This window comes from Poecilia formosa, unplaced genomic scaffold (assembly GCF_000485575.1).
Source record: "Poecilia formosa unplaced genomic scaffold, Poecilia_formosa-5.1.2 Scaffold117, whole genome shotgun sequence".
NCBI classification, from domain to species: Eukaryota; Metazoa; Chordata; class Actinopteri; order Cyprinodontiformes; family Poeciliidae; genus Poecilia; species Poecilia formosa.
The window spans coordinates 287,088-301,928 of NW_006800056.1; the positions used below are offsets into that span (position 1 = coordinate 287,088).

General features: G+C 40.9%; 1 protein-coding gene and 1 long non-coding RNA gene across 10 annotated transcripts in view; one reads left to right on the forward strand and one right to left on the reverse strand.

The window, feature by feature from the left end:
• Positions 1 to 14,841, forward strand: part of sorcs1 (sortilin-related VPS10 domain containing receptor 1) — a 165,454-nt gene that overhangs the window by 118,511 nt on the left and 32,102 nt on the right. For all 9 annotated transcript variants that reach the window (XM_016675596.1, XM_016675594.1, XM_016675593.1 and 6 more), the window contains 6 exons: positions 732 to 890; positions 6,507 to 6,580; positions 10,951 to 11,015; positions 11,997 to 12,115; positions 12,239 to 12,328; positions 13,666 to 13,845. In XM_016675596.1, coding sequence (XP_016531082.1) covers positions 732 to 890; positions 6,507 to 6,580; positions 10,951 to 11,015; positions 11,997 to 12,115; positions 12,239 to 12,328; positions 13,666 to 13,845 — 687 coding nt within the window. The remainder of the gene's footprint in view (positions 1 to 731; positions 891 to 6,506; positions 6,581 to 10,950; positions 11,016 to 11,996; positions 12,116 to 12,238; positions 12,329 to 13,665; positions 13,846 to 14,841) is intronic.
• On the reverse strand, positions 6,938 to 7,261 carry LOC107837142 (uncharacterized). The gene is made up of 2 exons (XR_001663136.1): positions 7,137 to 7,261; positions 6,938 to 7,091 (listed from the first exon to the last, which is right to left on the reverse strand). It is a non-coding gene; the product is annotated as an uncharacterized LOC107837142 (long non-coding RNA).

Sequence of the window (14,841 nt, forward strand, 5' to 3'; positions counted from 1 at the left end):
CACACACACACACACACACCAATCCCCAATGGAAATTAGATCATGGAATGAGGGCAGCAATACAAAGTGCTGACCTTGCAGTTTCTCTTATGAGCTGGCGGCTAAACATTTACAGTATTGGACTGTGAGTCGGTGTGTGTGTGGCCGTTAACGAGGATTACAGCTGGAGTGTTTTCCAGAATAGGATATGTTGCTTTGGATTTTAATCTTTCAGTGTGACTGGCTCACTGAACAGAACATGAGCCGCCCACAGGGGCTGAAAACTTTCTAACCCTGACGTGTTTTGTGGAAAACTCATTCCAGTCTGTTGATGCCGTGTTGCAGTTTTTATTATCTTTGTTTTCTTTTCCAGATTTTGAGCCACATTTGGAGAAGAAAGTAGAGTTTCAGGTCGTAATCTTAGATTGAGTCAGTTATTTTTAGATGTAACGGTTCACTCCAGTTCTTTTACTCTGACCTGATCAGGTGGTAAAACAGTTGAATCCTTTAAAAACCGCAGGGCGAGTTAAATTTGGAGAGGGCCGCCCATAAACCATCTCTGGTTGAATTATTAATGATCAGCTCTAAGTAGGATGAGTCTGTCTGCTGCTTTCAGCTCTTCAGCGCTCAGGTCGCGTCGTCCGCAGGAACAAATTTAACACGTCCAAATGTTTTAGGTCCTGCACTTTCTGCCATGATGCTCATCATAACCAAATGCTTTGTATTCGCATCATCTTGTGTTTCTTTTAAAGATTATGCTGCTGACGGATCCGGAGATAGAGAGCAGCCTCCTGATCAGCTCTGATGAAGGAGCCACATACCAGAAGTACCGACTCAACTTCTACATCCTGAGCCTCCTGTTTCACCCCGAGCAGGAGGACTGGATCCTGGCATACAGCCACGACCAAAAGGTGAGGGAGAGGACATGACTGCAGCTCCTTTCAAAGAGGAAGAGCCTCGACTTTCACCAAAGTAAAACCACATCAGGATCCCAGTGACTCTTAGCTGGAGGACTGATGCTCCACAGGAGGCCGGTGACAGTTCAGCCGCAGAACAGGTGGAGCTCTGATGAAAGTCTGACAGTCGCTGCAGGAGGATGAAACGCTGCAGCAGCTTAAGGCTGGAAGTCATCTGGATAAACTAAATTGACTAATTATGTCACTGAAACAGAAGTAACCACATCAGAAACATCCATAAGCTGAAGGGATTTTATTCATTAATCTGAACGTTTCTCTTCTGTGAAATTTAATCTGCAGCCTAACAGAAAAAACAAACAAAAAGTTTGTAACCAAAAAGCTCCAGAGTTTTTATTTTAGGAATCATTGTCTGAGAAACAATGCTCTGAACTTCTCATATTTTCTTGTGTTGCAACATTTAGTGTCTTTCATGTAACGAATCAAAGTGGCCTTTAAATTATACCTGATTTTTAACTGTAAAATTCTTAAAAGTGCGGCATACATTTGCATTCATCTCACCTTCATCAATAACTTGTACAATAATTTTTCTCTGCTTTTATAGCTGCAGTACTTTTAGATCTGTCTGTGAAAATAAAATAAAATATCCCATGATTCTTAGCAGAATAGTTCCAGAGGATTAGGGACATTGAAAAAAAAAGTTTAGACTTTTTTCTCAGAATTCTGAATTTAAGCAAAATTCTGAAAGATTTTTTTTTTTGGCTCTAATCCTGTTCCATAATCAGATTATTTTCCTTAGTAAATGTGTTTCTTTATCCAACTGTCCTCATTAATTATGTGAACATTCTGAGTTATATTTTAGTAAAGAAATACCAAACTAAAATATTCTGAAACGTTAAATGTGGAAGCTTGTGTGAAGGACATCGCTGTAAGCACAGCGGTTTGGGAGAAGTCAGATTTAAAGATGCACTTTAAGGTGAGAGTCGGTGACTTGAGGTTAAATGTGTCTTATGTGCAGCAGAGATCCAGAACATGGAGCCACAGCAGCTCCAGCCTGTAGATCCTGTTGTAGAGAACCTGACAGAGGAAGATCTTCCACAGAGATACTGAGGGTATTAATCAGCTTGAAGGTGAAATATGGAAGTAAATATGAAGGAGGACCTGTGTTGTTTGGTCAGAAGGTGGCTGTTAAAATATGTGGCTGAGCTGCAGCTAAAGGCTCATTCCAGGCTTTCTGTTTGCTGTCTGGTGTTTAAAACCAATGAAATCTCAGCAACTGCGGCTGAAAACAAATTAAATGTAATGCCCTGATATTTCATATCTGTTTCCTTTTCGTACAAAATAACAGAGCTGGTGAGAGAGACGGAGACAGAAAGCTTTCATGTGGTTCTGTCAGTCTGCCGGGTTTCCTTTGATAGAAAACATTTTAGCCAATTTGAATAATAAATTGAAAAATTGAACTTGACTGCATTGTTTGATAAAAGGGATCAACTTGAATTGGATGGGATTGACTTTAAATCTGCCTCTGATTGGGTTTATTTATCTTTGTAAATAAAGTTGAAGTGAACTGGAAGCAGAACCGGCTCCTCCTGCAAAACGCTGCCAGACCAGCGCAGACAGAGAGGAGGGTTTGTACAGAGGAGTCCAGTGCAGATCCAGTCAGACATTAACATTCAGCTCATCAACATGGAAGGTTGGCCGATAATGAAACAGTTTATTTACAAGCAACAAGTCTGAAAGTTTCCTCTAATCCACAAAAAGTCATTTAACTGTGTAGGATTAGTGTAGTTTATAATAACTGGGTCCTAGTGAAGCATTAAAACATTCACAAATATATATTTGTTGTATATTATTGAGGTCAGGCCTTGTTCCAGAAATGTAAACTCTTGTTCAATATTTGTTATAGTTTGCTGTTGTTGGTCTCCTCAGGAGGCCGTGCCGCATCACTGAGACGGCTTTGGACGTTAAATAAATCGTCTGAAAACATGAGTTCAAGTTTGTTCCAGAGAATCTCTTCCTGAAGGGAAACCATGCAGGGCAGATGGGAGAGCGGCGTGACATGCTGAGTCTTTGACACATGGGGGCATCATGACTGAATTGATCCATTTAGCTATTTAACATTCTGCTGAATACCATGATGAGCCTCTGCACATGACGTCATGCTCTTCAGGAAGCAACAACCTGCAAAGACTCCTGAGAATCACTTTTATTTGTTCATTGATTGTGAATGGCTGCGGGTTGTTCCAGTGGAGGCTGCACAGACAGACAGGATGCAAACCAAACTACGTTTTATCGTAAGTCTTTTGATGAGGAAGGATGAGCAGTGAATTTACAGCAAACAGTTTTTACAAACTAAGAAGAGAAACATTCATGTCAGTGATGCAATCAAATTTTGCAATATAGAAAATGTATGCATCTAATCATTAGTTAAAATGCGCCACCATGATGCAGCCAAGCATGTATGAAAACATCTGGACTTTTACATGCTTTTAAGTTTTCTCTGGTGCAAGAGAAAACCCGGTTCATGACAAAGCGACAAAAATCATGTGGAGAGAATTCAGGCAAATCAATGAAGAAGTCAGGAGGCAGAATTCAGGCTATCTGTGAAAACCAAACCCCAACTAGATGAGCTTCTTCCACAGACACATCAGCTCAACTTGAACCAGTAGAAACTGGAGATACTGGAAAACAATCAGCTGGGTGGGTTCAGTCCACCCATCCCTCAGTGCTGACGTCCGTCATGGCGCCTCAACATGATTAGGAGACATATTTGCAAAGGGTCAATAGCGCTTTAGTGTTAGCCCAACTAATGTCGGAGTCCTCCATCGTTATGTTGTGTAACTAACCAAAGCGGAGTATATTTCCTTGGGAAAAGGGAAGAAATGGATAATTTATTCCCTCATCTTCTGCCACTCCCACCAACTCAACTCCTCTCCACCCTAAAACTGCTTCTCTTTCACTTTGGCTGCCCTCTTTTTGGCAGAGCTGCCACATTTGTTGATTGAGAGACCTTTCAGAGGCTGCAGCGGCGGCAGCGGCCCCTCCGCCCCACCAGTAGCCGCCTCACCTCCTCCGGCTCCTGTTCTCTGCTCTGCTCTTACTGGGAAACACACTAACTCGTTTTAGGAGGGTAATTAGTCAAAGTGATTTCCTCCTGCCCCAGTTCTCTGCTCTCTTCCTTTTTCTTGCATCTGCTTAGCCAGCTTCATGCATGCATATTAATAGCAATCAGTCATATTTGTTTTTATGTGTATTAGAACACATTACAAGATGATTTTTCAAAAATATATTTGTATTGATTAACTTTTAACTGGGATGTCATTGAATACATTTATATGATAAAATTGGGAGACTTTACAAATATGTCTGTTTTAACCATAACAAACATTAAGGGAATATAAAGTCACGAAAATAGCCAGTAGTGAGAATAAAAACTAAAAACAGAAGAAAAGATGTAAAATGACATCAGGTGTCCTTCATCATTACTCAGGAGTTTAAATGTGGCTCTTCTAACTTCAGACATTTCAATAAGTCTGCAGCCAAGTGCTGCTGTGAGTGTGAACACCATGATGACCTTAAACTGGTTCTAGTTAGTTCATCTTAAACAGGATGAAATGTGTTGACAGAAATCTGCAACGGTCAGAGGAAGCTGAGCTGAAACAGGTTGAACTGTCGTGGTCAGGAGGAAACATTTACCTGTAATAAATGATTTCTAAAAACAGCTGAGTGTAAATTTGAGGCCGGCTCTGATGAATGCAGCCCGCCTGTTTGGACTGAAATAAAAGCATTCTGATTCTGATGCTGGAATATTTGGACACCTGAACCGGTTTAACCCAAATACAGCCCTGCAGGAAAATAACCAATAGTGAAACATGAAGGTGGTGCTGATCAATATATTTAAATATCAGTAAAGTATTTTTTTCTAATGACTTCATATTTAACTCAGGTGTGTAGGAGCAGAAATACATCTAGAAGTTGCAGGACAGTGTCTGAATTTAAAGATCCCTGTTCTTCAGATTGACTTTTTCCTCCTGCTTAACTTTCCTTTAACATACTTGTATGAATCTCTGTGAACAGCTTCCCTAGCAGTGACATTTCATTCCTAGAAAGGGTCAGTAACTGTCCACTGAAGAACAATCTGATGTAAAATTACAATTTTATCTGCAGAGAGAAAATCCCTTCAGAGGTAAATATCAGACTTTTCAGCAGAGATGATCCATATGGGATGTTATTCTGAGCACAGTATGGAGATGTAATTAGAAAACAAATGAATGCAAACAAACACTTTGGATATCCACTGATAAATAACTGTTTACACGCTGTGCATCACTGCTCAAAACGGAAAAGTCAGAGTTTAACATTGAAACAAGTTTGGAGCTTCATTAGATTGTGTTTGTAAGCTGCACAGTAAACAGATTTGTCCTTGTTTTATAACCGACTACACGTGTTTGAGGATTAAATACTTTTATTTCAGTCTCTAAAGGTTACAGATTAAAAAAATGAAAAGTGAGAATGACTTCATTCTGTACCACTGTGATGGAAAAGAAAAAGTAAATCAATAAATGAATAGATAAAGTTAACATAAACATAATTGCAGTGGCACAGAATCATTTAATGTCCTACCAAAATAAATTACAAAATGCTATGAAAATGTTTTTCTATTTTTTATTACATAATTGTAATGTGCCTGTTTTATACTTTATACCTTTACATTTAAAATATAATTTACATGTTATTATTTAGTAATTGGTGATTTATCATAAAAATAATTAGAATTCCACTTATATTTTTTGTCATCTTTGTGTTTTTCTCATGTTTCATCCAGAAAAATACAAAAAATTCACCAACGACTAAATTTAGACACCAGAAACTTTAAGGATAAATTTTCCTCTGCTTCTCCTGCGTTTTTCGACCAGCCTTCAAAACCAAACTGATTTCAAATCAAACTTTATTTTAACACATTTGTACAACTCAAAGTTATTTTAGGCGTTTAAAGAACAAAATGATGTCTTTATATCTGAAGATGGCTTTTTAAACCTGCTTTAGCTGAAATCTCAGCAGAACAAACCAGTGCTTCTTGTTTCATGTTCGGTTTCTTTGATTGCGCTCAGACTACCGCTGTCATTTGCTCTCTTCTTCAGTAACTCTCCTCTGCAGAACTGTGACATTCTGCTGCACAAATCTGAGTCCACAAAATGTCTTAAAGCCGTCTCAGTCGATAAGTTACAGTATGAATATTCCCATGAGGCTCGTTTAACTCATTAAACGTACCTTTTGAAAATGGACAACCTTTAATTGGCCATTAAACATACTTATTTATGAAGGCTGTATTTTTTTTATGATGTAATATTCTAATTTTAAATGTCATGTTTTTCATTAACCAAGCAGAAAATCATCGTAATTAACAGAAATGATTTTTCAATAATATTTTAATTTATTGAAGTTAGTAGTTCTTACTTTGGTTCATGATGCTGATGTCTGAGTGCAGAGCTCATCTGGTGTGAAAACACAGTTAATGTCCTAACGGTTGGCCTTGTGCACTTTGGGTCTTATTTTATGTGCTTATACAGCAGAATGATGGTGGAGAGTAACTTTTATTTTAATTTCTTTTAGCTTTACAGCTCTGTTGAGTTTGGAAGGAGATGGCAGCTGGTGCACGAGAAAGTGGCTCCTAATCGTTTCTATTGGTAAGTAATCATGATAATGACCTGTTCACTGTACTTTGTTTAGACCATTTAAAACTGATGATTAATCATCAAATGTAATTTTCAAAAAGCAGAATGTCTAAATATAATTTATTTCTCTAGGAAAAGTTTAACAAGGGACAGTTTTTTAAATGCATTTTTTCCATTATTCATTAAAACAAGAATGTTTAAACGATTTTATCAGACCTGTCATGATATTGACATTTTAGGAATGAAAAAGGTTTTTTGTCTCTAGTGTTAATAATTTTTCTGCTTCTTGTTCTGAAATGTGTCTGGACCAACACTGATGTTTTTATCAAATAGAAAAATGAGATGATAAGATTCTTTTGACTTACTGACTGCTGGTGTTGTGCCAGAAAACACAACAATAATCTCGTTTTTATATTTTTCTTGAATTTGTCCCTAAGAAGCCAAATACAAACTGTGAGAGAAGATAAAGAGGTACATGTGCTCTATGGGAGACGTTTTCCATTTCATAAATTAAAATCTGAAGCTGTTCATTTTGCTGCTGGATGATTCAGGAAAAACTAAGGCAAACATTAAAAAGCACAGGGGAAAGGCCCCACAGCCAGAGACACTTTTAAACGGCTACTTTAAAAGTTTCATCACCAAATAAACCTCAGAATTCATCAACAGACACAGGAAGTCCAGGAGCTGATGTGAGGAGTAAACCTTAGACCAGCTTTTTAGCTCATCGGTGTTTGTTTGTTTGTTTCTGTTTATTAGGTAAATTTCAACAAAATCTAAAAAAATGTTGAACTTTAAATCCAATTGCTAATAATCCATTTGTGTAAAAATAACCTGTTTCTAGTATAACAGTCAGAAAACAACATAAAAATGCTGTTCAGAGCAAAATGACCTAAAAATCCTGCACATCATTTAATTAGAACCTTCCTTCTGTTATTTATCAGCTGCTGCAGAGTTAAAGTGTCACATTATCATCACAGCAATACCTTTAAACATTGGTTCATGTAAATAATGACAAATTGCACATTCTGAAATTCAGATTTTATTATAGAACTGATTAATCTGGTGGCTCTAATTGCTGCATATTAATTGAAGCTGGATTGTTTTGTGCCAAATAAATTTGATCAGCTGTTTGGAAGAGAGCGCAGAGCCGAGATGTTTTCTATGAAACTATAAACACCTCAGTTATTGTCATTTTCTTTTACACAGGTGGTAAAGATGTCAAATTGTAATTAGAACTGAAAAAGAGGCTGTGCAGATGAACATTATTCATGTGTTAGACTGATCATCAATGTGTTGGATGGTTGGGCTTTGCTCAGGTTCATTTCAGTGAATTACATCAAAAGTTCATTTATTCCACTAATTCAGTTGAACAATTGGAAACTCATGTAAACTCGTTGCACACAGCTTGATATATTTCTAGTATTAATTGTGATAATTGCAGCTTACAGATAAAAGTTTCTAAGAAAATAAAAATGTTGCATTCAGCCAATAAAAATGATTTTTTATGCAGAATTGTTGGATTTTAATCTGCATAACCATAAAATGTTTCTCCAGTTGCGTTACTGACAGCTTCCACAAGCAGCATAAGCCACTAAAAGTCCTAACTGGGTGTAACGGTAAACCAGTGCCGTCTATTGGCAGTAGAAGGTGAATCCAGATTATTCCTGGATAATTACGGCTTTTCACTGATGTTTTGATGAGCTTCAGAAAAACTTGTAGTTTTATGCGGGAGACTCACCGTCCAGAAATCTAGATTATACATTATTAGATTTGAAACATTCAGGAGTGAAAAGCAACCAAACACAGAGACATTAGAATTGAATCATTTGTTTTTTGATAATTTTCCAATTAAGTTTGGAATAAAATATAGAAATACAAAGATTTATGGAATAGATGCTTTCCTCAGGACGCTGACCATAATGTCTTTCATAAAATCTATAAAAACATTTTGTGTTCCTGCTGCATGACTTTGTTGTGCTCCCTCTTCACAAGTTGTGTCAAAGTTAGTTGTTTTCTGCATGTCTTCATCCAGTAACCAACACATGACAAATGGTCTTCACCTCAGCAGAGTGCAGAGGAGCGGCGCCGTAGTAACGAGCCGCGCTGCCAGGAGTGAAGCGGGCCTCAGGGCCGATGCTGCTGATGCTGTCAGGGTTCTATTTTGGGTTGCGCGCTGTGCGGTTGGAGTTGTGCTGGCCCTGGTAATGAAGCTGCTCGGGGAGCTTATGTCTGCTGCACATGCAGCCACGGAACATGTGTAAGCTCATTTGTGATTCGGAGAACCTGAGAGGCACTGAGCGACTCGCTGCTAACCTCCATAGGATGCGACTATAATCAGTTTGGGAGCTCGGCGTCTGCAGCCATTTGCATATGACAGTGATAATCTCTGCAGGAACATTTGGGAGCTGCGTGTGTGTGTGTGTGTGTGTTTCCTGGGACAAGAGCTCCCTCTCATGTCACCGGCTCTTTTGCTCCTACTGGGTCTGACCTCGGCGCAGACACAGACGCTGCTGTTCGGCTTCATTTGAACTTTCTTGGAAAAACTATTTGCTGTCCTACTGATTTCGTCTGTGTTTGTTTTTGCCAGAATGAATGTTTCAGATAATAACTTTTAATATCAAAGTAATTAGAAAATGCAGCTTTGAGATGATGATGCCCTTTATTAAGAAATAAACCAAACTGTAATACTTCCACTTGTTAAATCATGAATGAACTTCGACTAGAGGCGAACCGATTGCAGTTTCCTGGTCGATCTTTAAAAAGCCTGACCTGCGGATGCGGTTTTGGCTCATACTGATTTTTTTGTCTGAAAAGTTGTTAAGTTGTCAGAGTGACAGCTGTTAGATGTGCAGACGTGACCTGCTGGCGCGTCTGTCAGTCAGTCCTCTGGCACAGCAGAGCAGACAGGGACTGATTCTGGGACCATTTTGTGGAGGAAAGTAAGATCGGTGGATAACTTTGTTTTCTCATGTAAATAGTGGCTGATGTTGTTTAATCAGTATTTTGAGTGTTGTTGGAGTCACCACCTCACCAGATTGCTGTTCCTCTTCAGGCACCTTGGAAGGAGGTGAAACCTTTTCATCCATGTGAGTTTCCAGCCCAGAACTGATGCTGACTAAAAAGAACATAAAGTCACATTTTTTATTTGTCAAAAACATGCTGATGATGAACAGATGAAACTGGAATATCTATTTCCAGTTTCATCTGTGTCTCGTTACATCTGGCATAAACTAGCAGCACCTCAGAAAACGTATGATGAGTCAGACATGGAGGAGGTTTGATGTCTGGGCGTCTCTCCGCCTGGACGACGTTCTGTTGTTCTCCAGGTCATCATTTCATGGCCTTCAGGTGAAACAGACTGGAGTTATGGAGCAAGGCAGTGATAACAAACATCAAGATGACTAAAAAAAGGGTTCTGCAGTGGCCTAGTCCAAACCTGGACTGAAACTGAGTTGCTGTTATTCAGCCTGTCAGTGTTGTTGTAAACACTTGTTGCCAGGAATGGAACAACCATTTACTACATTTAGGGGGTCATATATATACTTTTGACCTTCACTAACTTTTTCCTGAATAAATAAAGTGATATTTTGAAAACCTCTTTATACTAAAGTTATCTTTATATAATTCTTGGAGGGTTTAAAGCATTAAACTGTTTGCCCTCTTGCAGAAACCTGACGGGGCAAACTTCCTTCACGGTTTCTCTCCCATAATCCACTGCCTGCCTCAGATGGTTCTTTGGATTATTTAGTAAAATGTAAACATGGATTTGAGAAGTAGGCCATCATGTTCAAGGTTTTGTTTGATCTCATGTAGTTAATAAAAGAACAATGATCTGAGTTTTGGTGTCTCACACAGACGTCCAGAAATCTGTTCGGTCCGTCGGAACGTTGTCACGTCTCCTTCCACCTTCTCCCATCAGCTCCTCATCTTCGCCTCCTTCCTCTGATCCTCCAGTCTTTTTAATACATTTTTAATGCCCTAATGATTATATGCTATTCCATCTGCAGGCATCCCGACTGCAGCAGGAAAATCAATGGATTTTCCTGCTCTAATGATGGGAGGAAACATTTTTCTGTCTCTCTCGTTCGGGGAGGAAAAGGACCTTCAAGGTCTTTTGAACATTTAGATCAGTCACTCAACCTGAGGCTCTCTGTGCTGAACACAGACCGTCGTGTTGGAGACAGTAATTCCTACATGCAGCTCTGCTGATATTTACCGCTGCTGTGGTTGCAGTTGGCTGAACCTCTCTGTTGTTATAAGCTTGTCTGACTTTGCAGCATGTAATCTCTCAGGTCAGACAGCAGCTTCGGAAAGGGGGGGCATCCACCCGATGGGAAAAGAGCAACAGTGATGTTCCTGAAACATATTTGTCTGCCTTTCAGGTCCAAGATGGGTTTGGACAAAGAGCCGGGCTTAATTCACCTGGAAACCAGCATCTCTGAAGGACGTGAGTAATTGAATTCTGAGTTCAGAGCTCTATTTTCCTGCTGTCTTTGTGCTCTGCTGGAGGCATTGTGCTCAAGTAGTGAGCAGTCGGGGGGTTCTTGGATAGTCCTGCTGCAGGATAATGTAAAGGGACGGCCGGGTCCAGGGACCCACAGGAACAATGGAGGGAAAAGTAATGCATGGATCTGTAAAGCTTTTAAAGATCAGCGGTTCAGGTCAGTGGTGGACATGTAGATTCATTTCACTCACCTGAATCACGTCGACACGAAAGTGTTTTAAAAAGGACAATGACTTTGTTCTGCACAGAAATCCTTGGAATACATGAAACTTCACTGAACTCTGTTGCTACTGAGTAAAATTATGTAGGATGTGATGTAGCATTTCTGCTTTGCTCATCCAGTTAGCCTCTAAACGTACAAATCTCTCGGCTCTGGATGTTTTATGCATGAGACCCTGAGGACAGATTCGTTCCTGAAGCCTCAGTGCCTTTCATCAGAACGTTGTCCGTGGATGGACATGTCCAGACCACATTTCCCTGTCTGGACATGGTCACATTGTTAATTTATCTGTGTTCCTCTTCGTTTCCACACTGCCATCTATTTTCTTTTTTTTGGTTTTTGTTTGAGCCTGATGTGACAGAGGTAAGCCAATCAAACGCAGTCCTACACAGTGTTACAGTCACACAGCCAGAGACCATCAGCATTGATCACGCCTGTATGGAGGGAGCCGACAGGTTTTTGGCAGAGGCCGGCGTTGGGGGACAGGCGTGCGGCCGCAGAGCCGTGATTGAAGGCAAGGAAAGCAATCGGCCTCTCGGTTCATCTGTCATCCCTTACCGGGGCCACTTCACTGACACGGGGCCAAAAGAGAGCACTTAGCTGTGGGTGAAGGCTGCCTTTCTTCATCGGCTAAAACCATATCAGAAGCCACGGCCTGACGTGTTTGTGTGTGTGTGTCTCTGTGTGTGTGTGTGTGGGAGCAGAGGCGCTGTACGTCACCTGCAAGCTGCAGAACTGCACAGACGCCAACAAGGGCAAACCATTCCCCGGATACATTGACCCCAATTCCCTGGTGGTGCAGGATGAGTATGTGTTTGTCCAGGTAAGTAATCGTCCGTTTGCTCCGGGACGGCGCTGTGGCTGTGGGAGATTCATCCAGGGCATATTCAGTTATGTTCTGTTGTTTGGTGTAATATGATGTTGTTTGTCATGTTTGTGCCTGAAGGTGTCCACTGCAGGGAGGCCGGTCTACTACGTTTCTGCAAAACGAGACGTCTTTACCCCGATGAAGCTGCCAAAGTACACCCTGCCCAAGGTAACACGGCACAGCGCTTAGTTACAGCGTACATAACACTCACCAACAGGCGCTCCTGAGACTTTGACCATTAAAAAGCAATTACACAACCCTAGGAAGTGTTAGAACAAAAATTCTGCACAGCAGTGCTGAAGTTTGTACATCTAAACGTTGGATCAAAATGAGCTCCCGGCTCGTTTCAGGATCCGATTCATCACTGGCTCCCTGCGATGGTCTCTTTGGTGTTTCCAGGCAAATTAAGGCCAAATGTTTCTCAGTGTTTCCAGGATTGTTATTCGGCTCTGCTTCGCGTTTGCCTGACCTCGCTTATCACGTCCCTACTGACAATTAAACATGTTTTATTCAATCAGGCCCAGTGCGCCCGGGTAGCTGCAGGCTGGCTGCAAGGTATTATTGGAACAGTCAGAGGTAGATGAAGCTCCCAAGCTAACAGCACGAACTCAGCCGAATAGTTTCTGTCCAATAACTCTTAGCAAGTGGTAATGATTGCTGCATCCTCTTAGTTAAAACACAGACGACAGAAACATTCAGATGGCTGTGATTAACCCAGCAGGAGCTCAGGAACAATAAGGATCATATGAACGTCTTTAGGTTTATAATTGGAACAGAATAAATCATGACTTTGATTGAAGGACCAAATTAAAAGCAAGCTGAGGTGCATTCATACTCGGAGTACGAATGTTAAAACTCTCATCAGGACCATTGAGTTACAGCTGAAGTACGTAACTTTTAAAAAACATGTTAAAACTGTCAACATGCTGAGACATCTAAGAAAAGATTGATCTCCTCAGTGAGCTGCAGAAATTCACACTCCCCGTGTAAAACAACCAATCAGAGCCAAGAGGAGTATCTTAATGCTGTCAATCAACCTCATGCACGCACTGCTAAATATGCTAATGGCAAAGAAACAACTTACTGTTCCAGGAGAACTGTTCATCCACTACGCTAACCAGTCTGAGCATTCATAGCTGCTGTGGTGAACCAACTGTGTGAGCAGCGTGTACACAAGTTTGACTGACAGCGCTATGACCCTCCTCCTGATTCTGATTGGCTGGTTCTGACCGCGCATCATATTCAGCTGACAGCAGGACCTTATAGAGAAAGCAAACAACTTTTCCGTCCATCCGTCCATCCATCCGTCCGTCCGTCTGTCCGTCCATCCATCCGTCCATCCATCCGTCCGTCCGTCTGTCTGTCCATCCATCCGTCCGTCCGTCCGTCCGTCCATCCGTCTGTCCGTCCATCCGTCTGTCCCCTCCTCCCTCCAGGTGTAATGCATATCAAATCAAACCTTTCCGTCCAGCCCATCAGCCTGATTGTCCTGGTCCGTCTCCTAGGAGCTGCATGTGATCAGTACAGATGAAAACCGCGTAGTGGCTGCTGTTCAGGAGTGGAACCAGAATGAAACCTACAACCTGTACGTGTCGGACACTTCGGGCGTCTACTACACTCTGGCTCTGGAGAACGTGGTCAGCAGCATGGGCCTGGAGGGCAACGTCATGGTGGACCTGTATGAGGTAAACAAGCTTTAACAGGACCGTTCTCCGCTGGAGTCTGCTTTTCATTCCAGAAACACGCTTTGATTTCAGTTAGAGGTGAACGTTAAAAGCAACTGGTCTGAAGTTTTATTAGAACTTTGATCAATATATCAGAGCTTAAAGGCAGAGGGGATGAAATAAACCAGCAACTTTCCTCTGAAGTGTCCACATCAACAGGAAAAGGAATTCTTCCTAGAATGTTAGCTTTCCTGAAGCTAAGATTATCTCTTCCTTTGATGAAAAAAGCAGCTAATTTTTAATGAAACCTACCTAATCTTTATAATTTTTTGAATCATTTGACCACCTGCCATTATTTAAAACTTCTATCTGCGGATCTGATAATTAAGCCTGCGATGATGCAGCGCATGTCTTCCTGCAGCCACAGAGATAGAATCAAATCCACCGTCCTGATTGGGGTCGCCACCCGGGACGAAACTTATGCTAAATCTCCACTCCGAGGGAGAATGAAGTATCTGCCAATTACCAAAGTGGAGTTTCACGGGTTGATGCAGGCGCAGCGACTCGCTGGAGGCCGGCTGCGGCGCCCCGCGGGCCTCCAGCAGGGAGTCACATTCATTTAAGGCACACATTGATTACTCACAAGTCTCCAGACGCTCCATCATTTTCCACTCAGCGTTTGTCGCTGTGTTTGGTTCTGGTAGGAATACAGAGCAGGTCTGTGTGTGCTGCAATCAGCCCGGCGTCCGACTCGCTTTGCACTGAGCTGTGTTTTATCAGCTCCATGTGACGTTACTGCAGCTGGTAGTCAGACTTATGGGTGCTGCTTGTAAAGTTACACTGTAAAAAATTACAGAAATGTTTTGGTTTATTTGGCCTGTTATTGAGAAAAAAACTTTTAATTTTTTAAAGTTATATTTTCACCATGTTGTACATACATTTATAATATTATAGTTCCAAACTATAGATTCATTGACAAGTTAAATATTTAGTTAAATTAAATATTTCATTTGTATG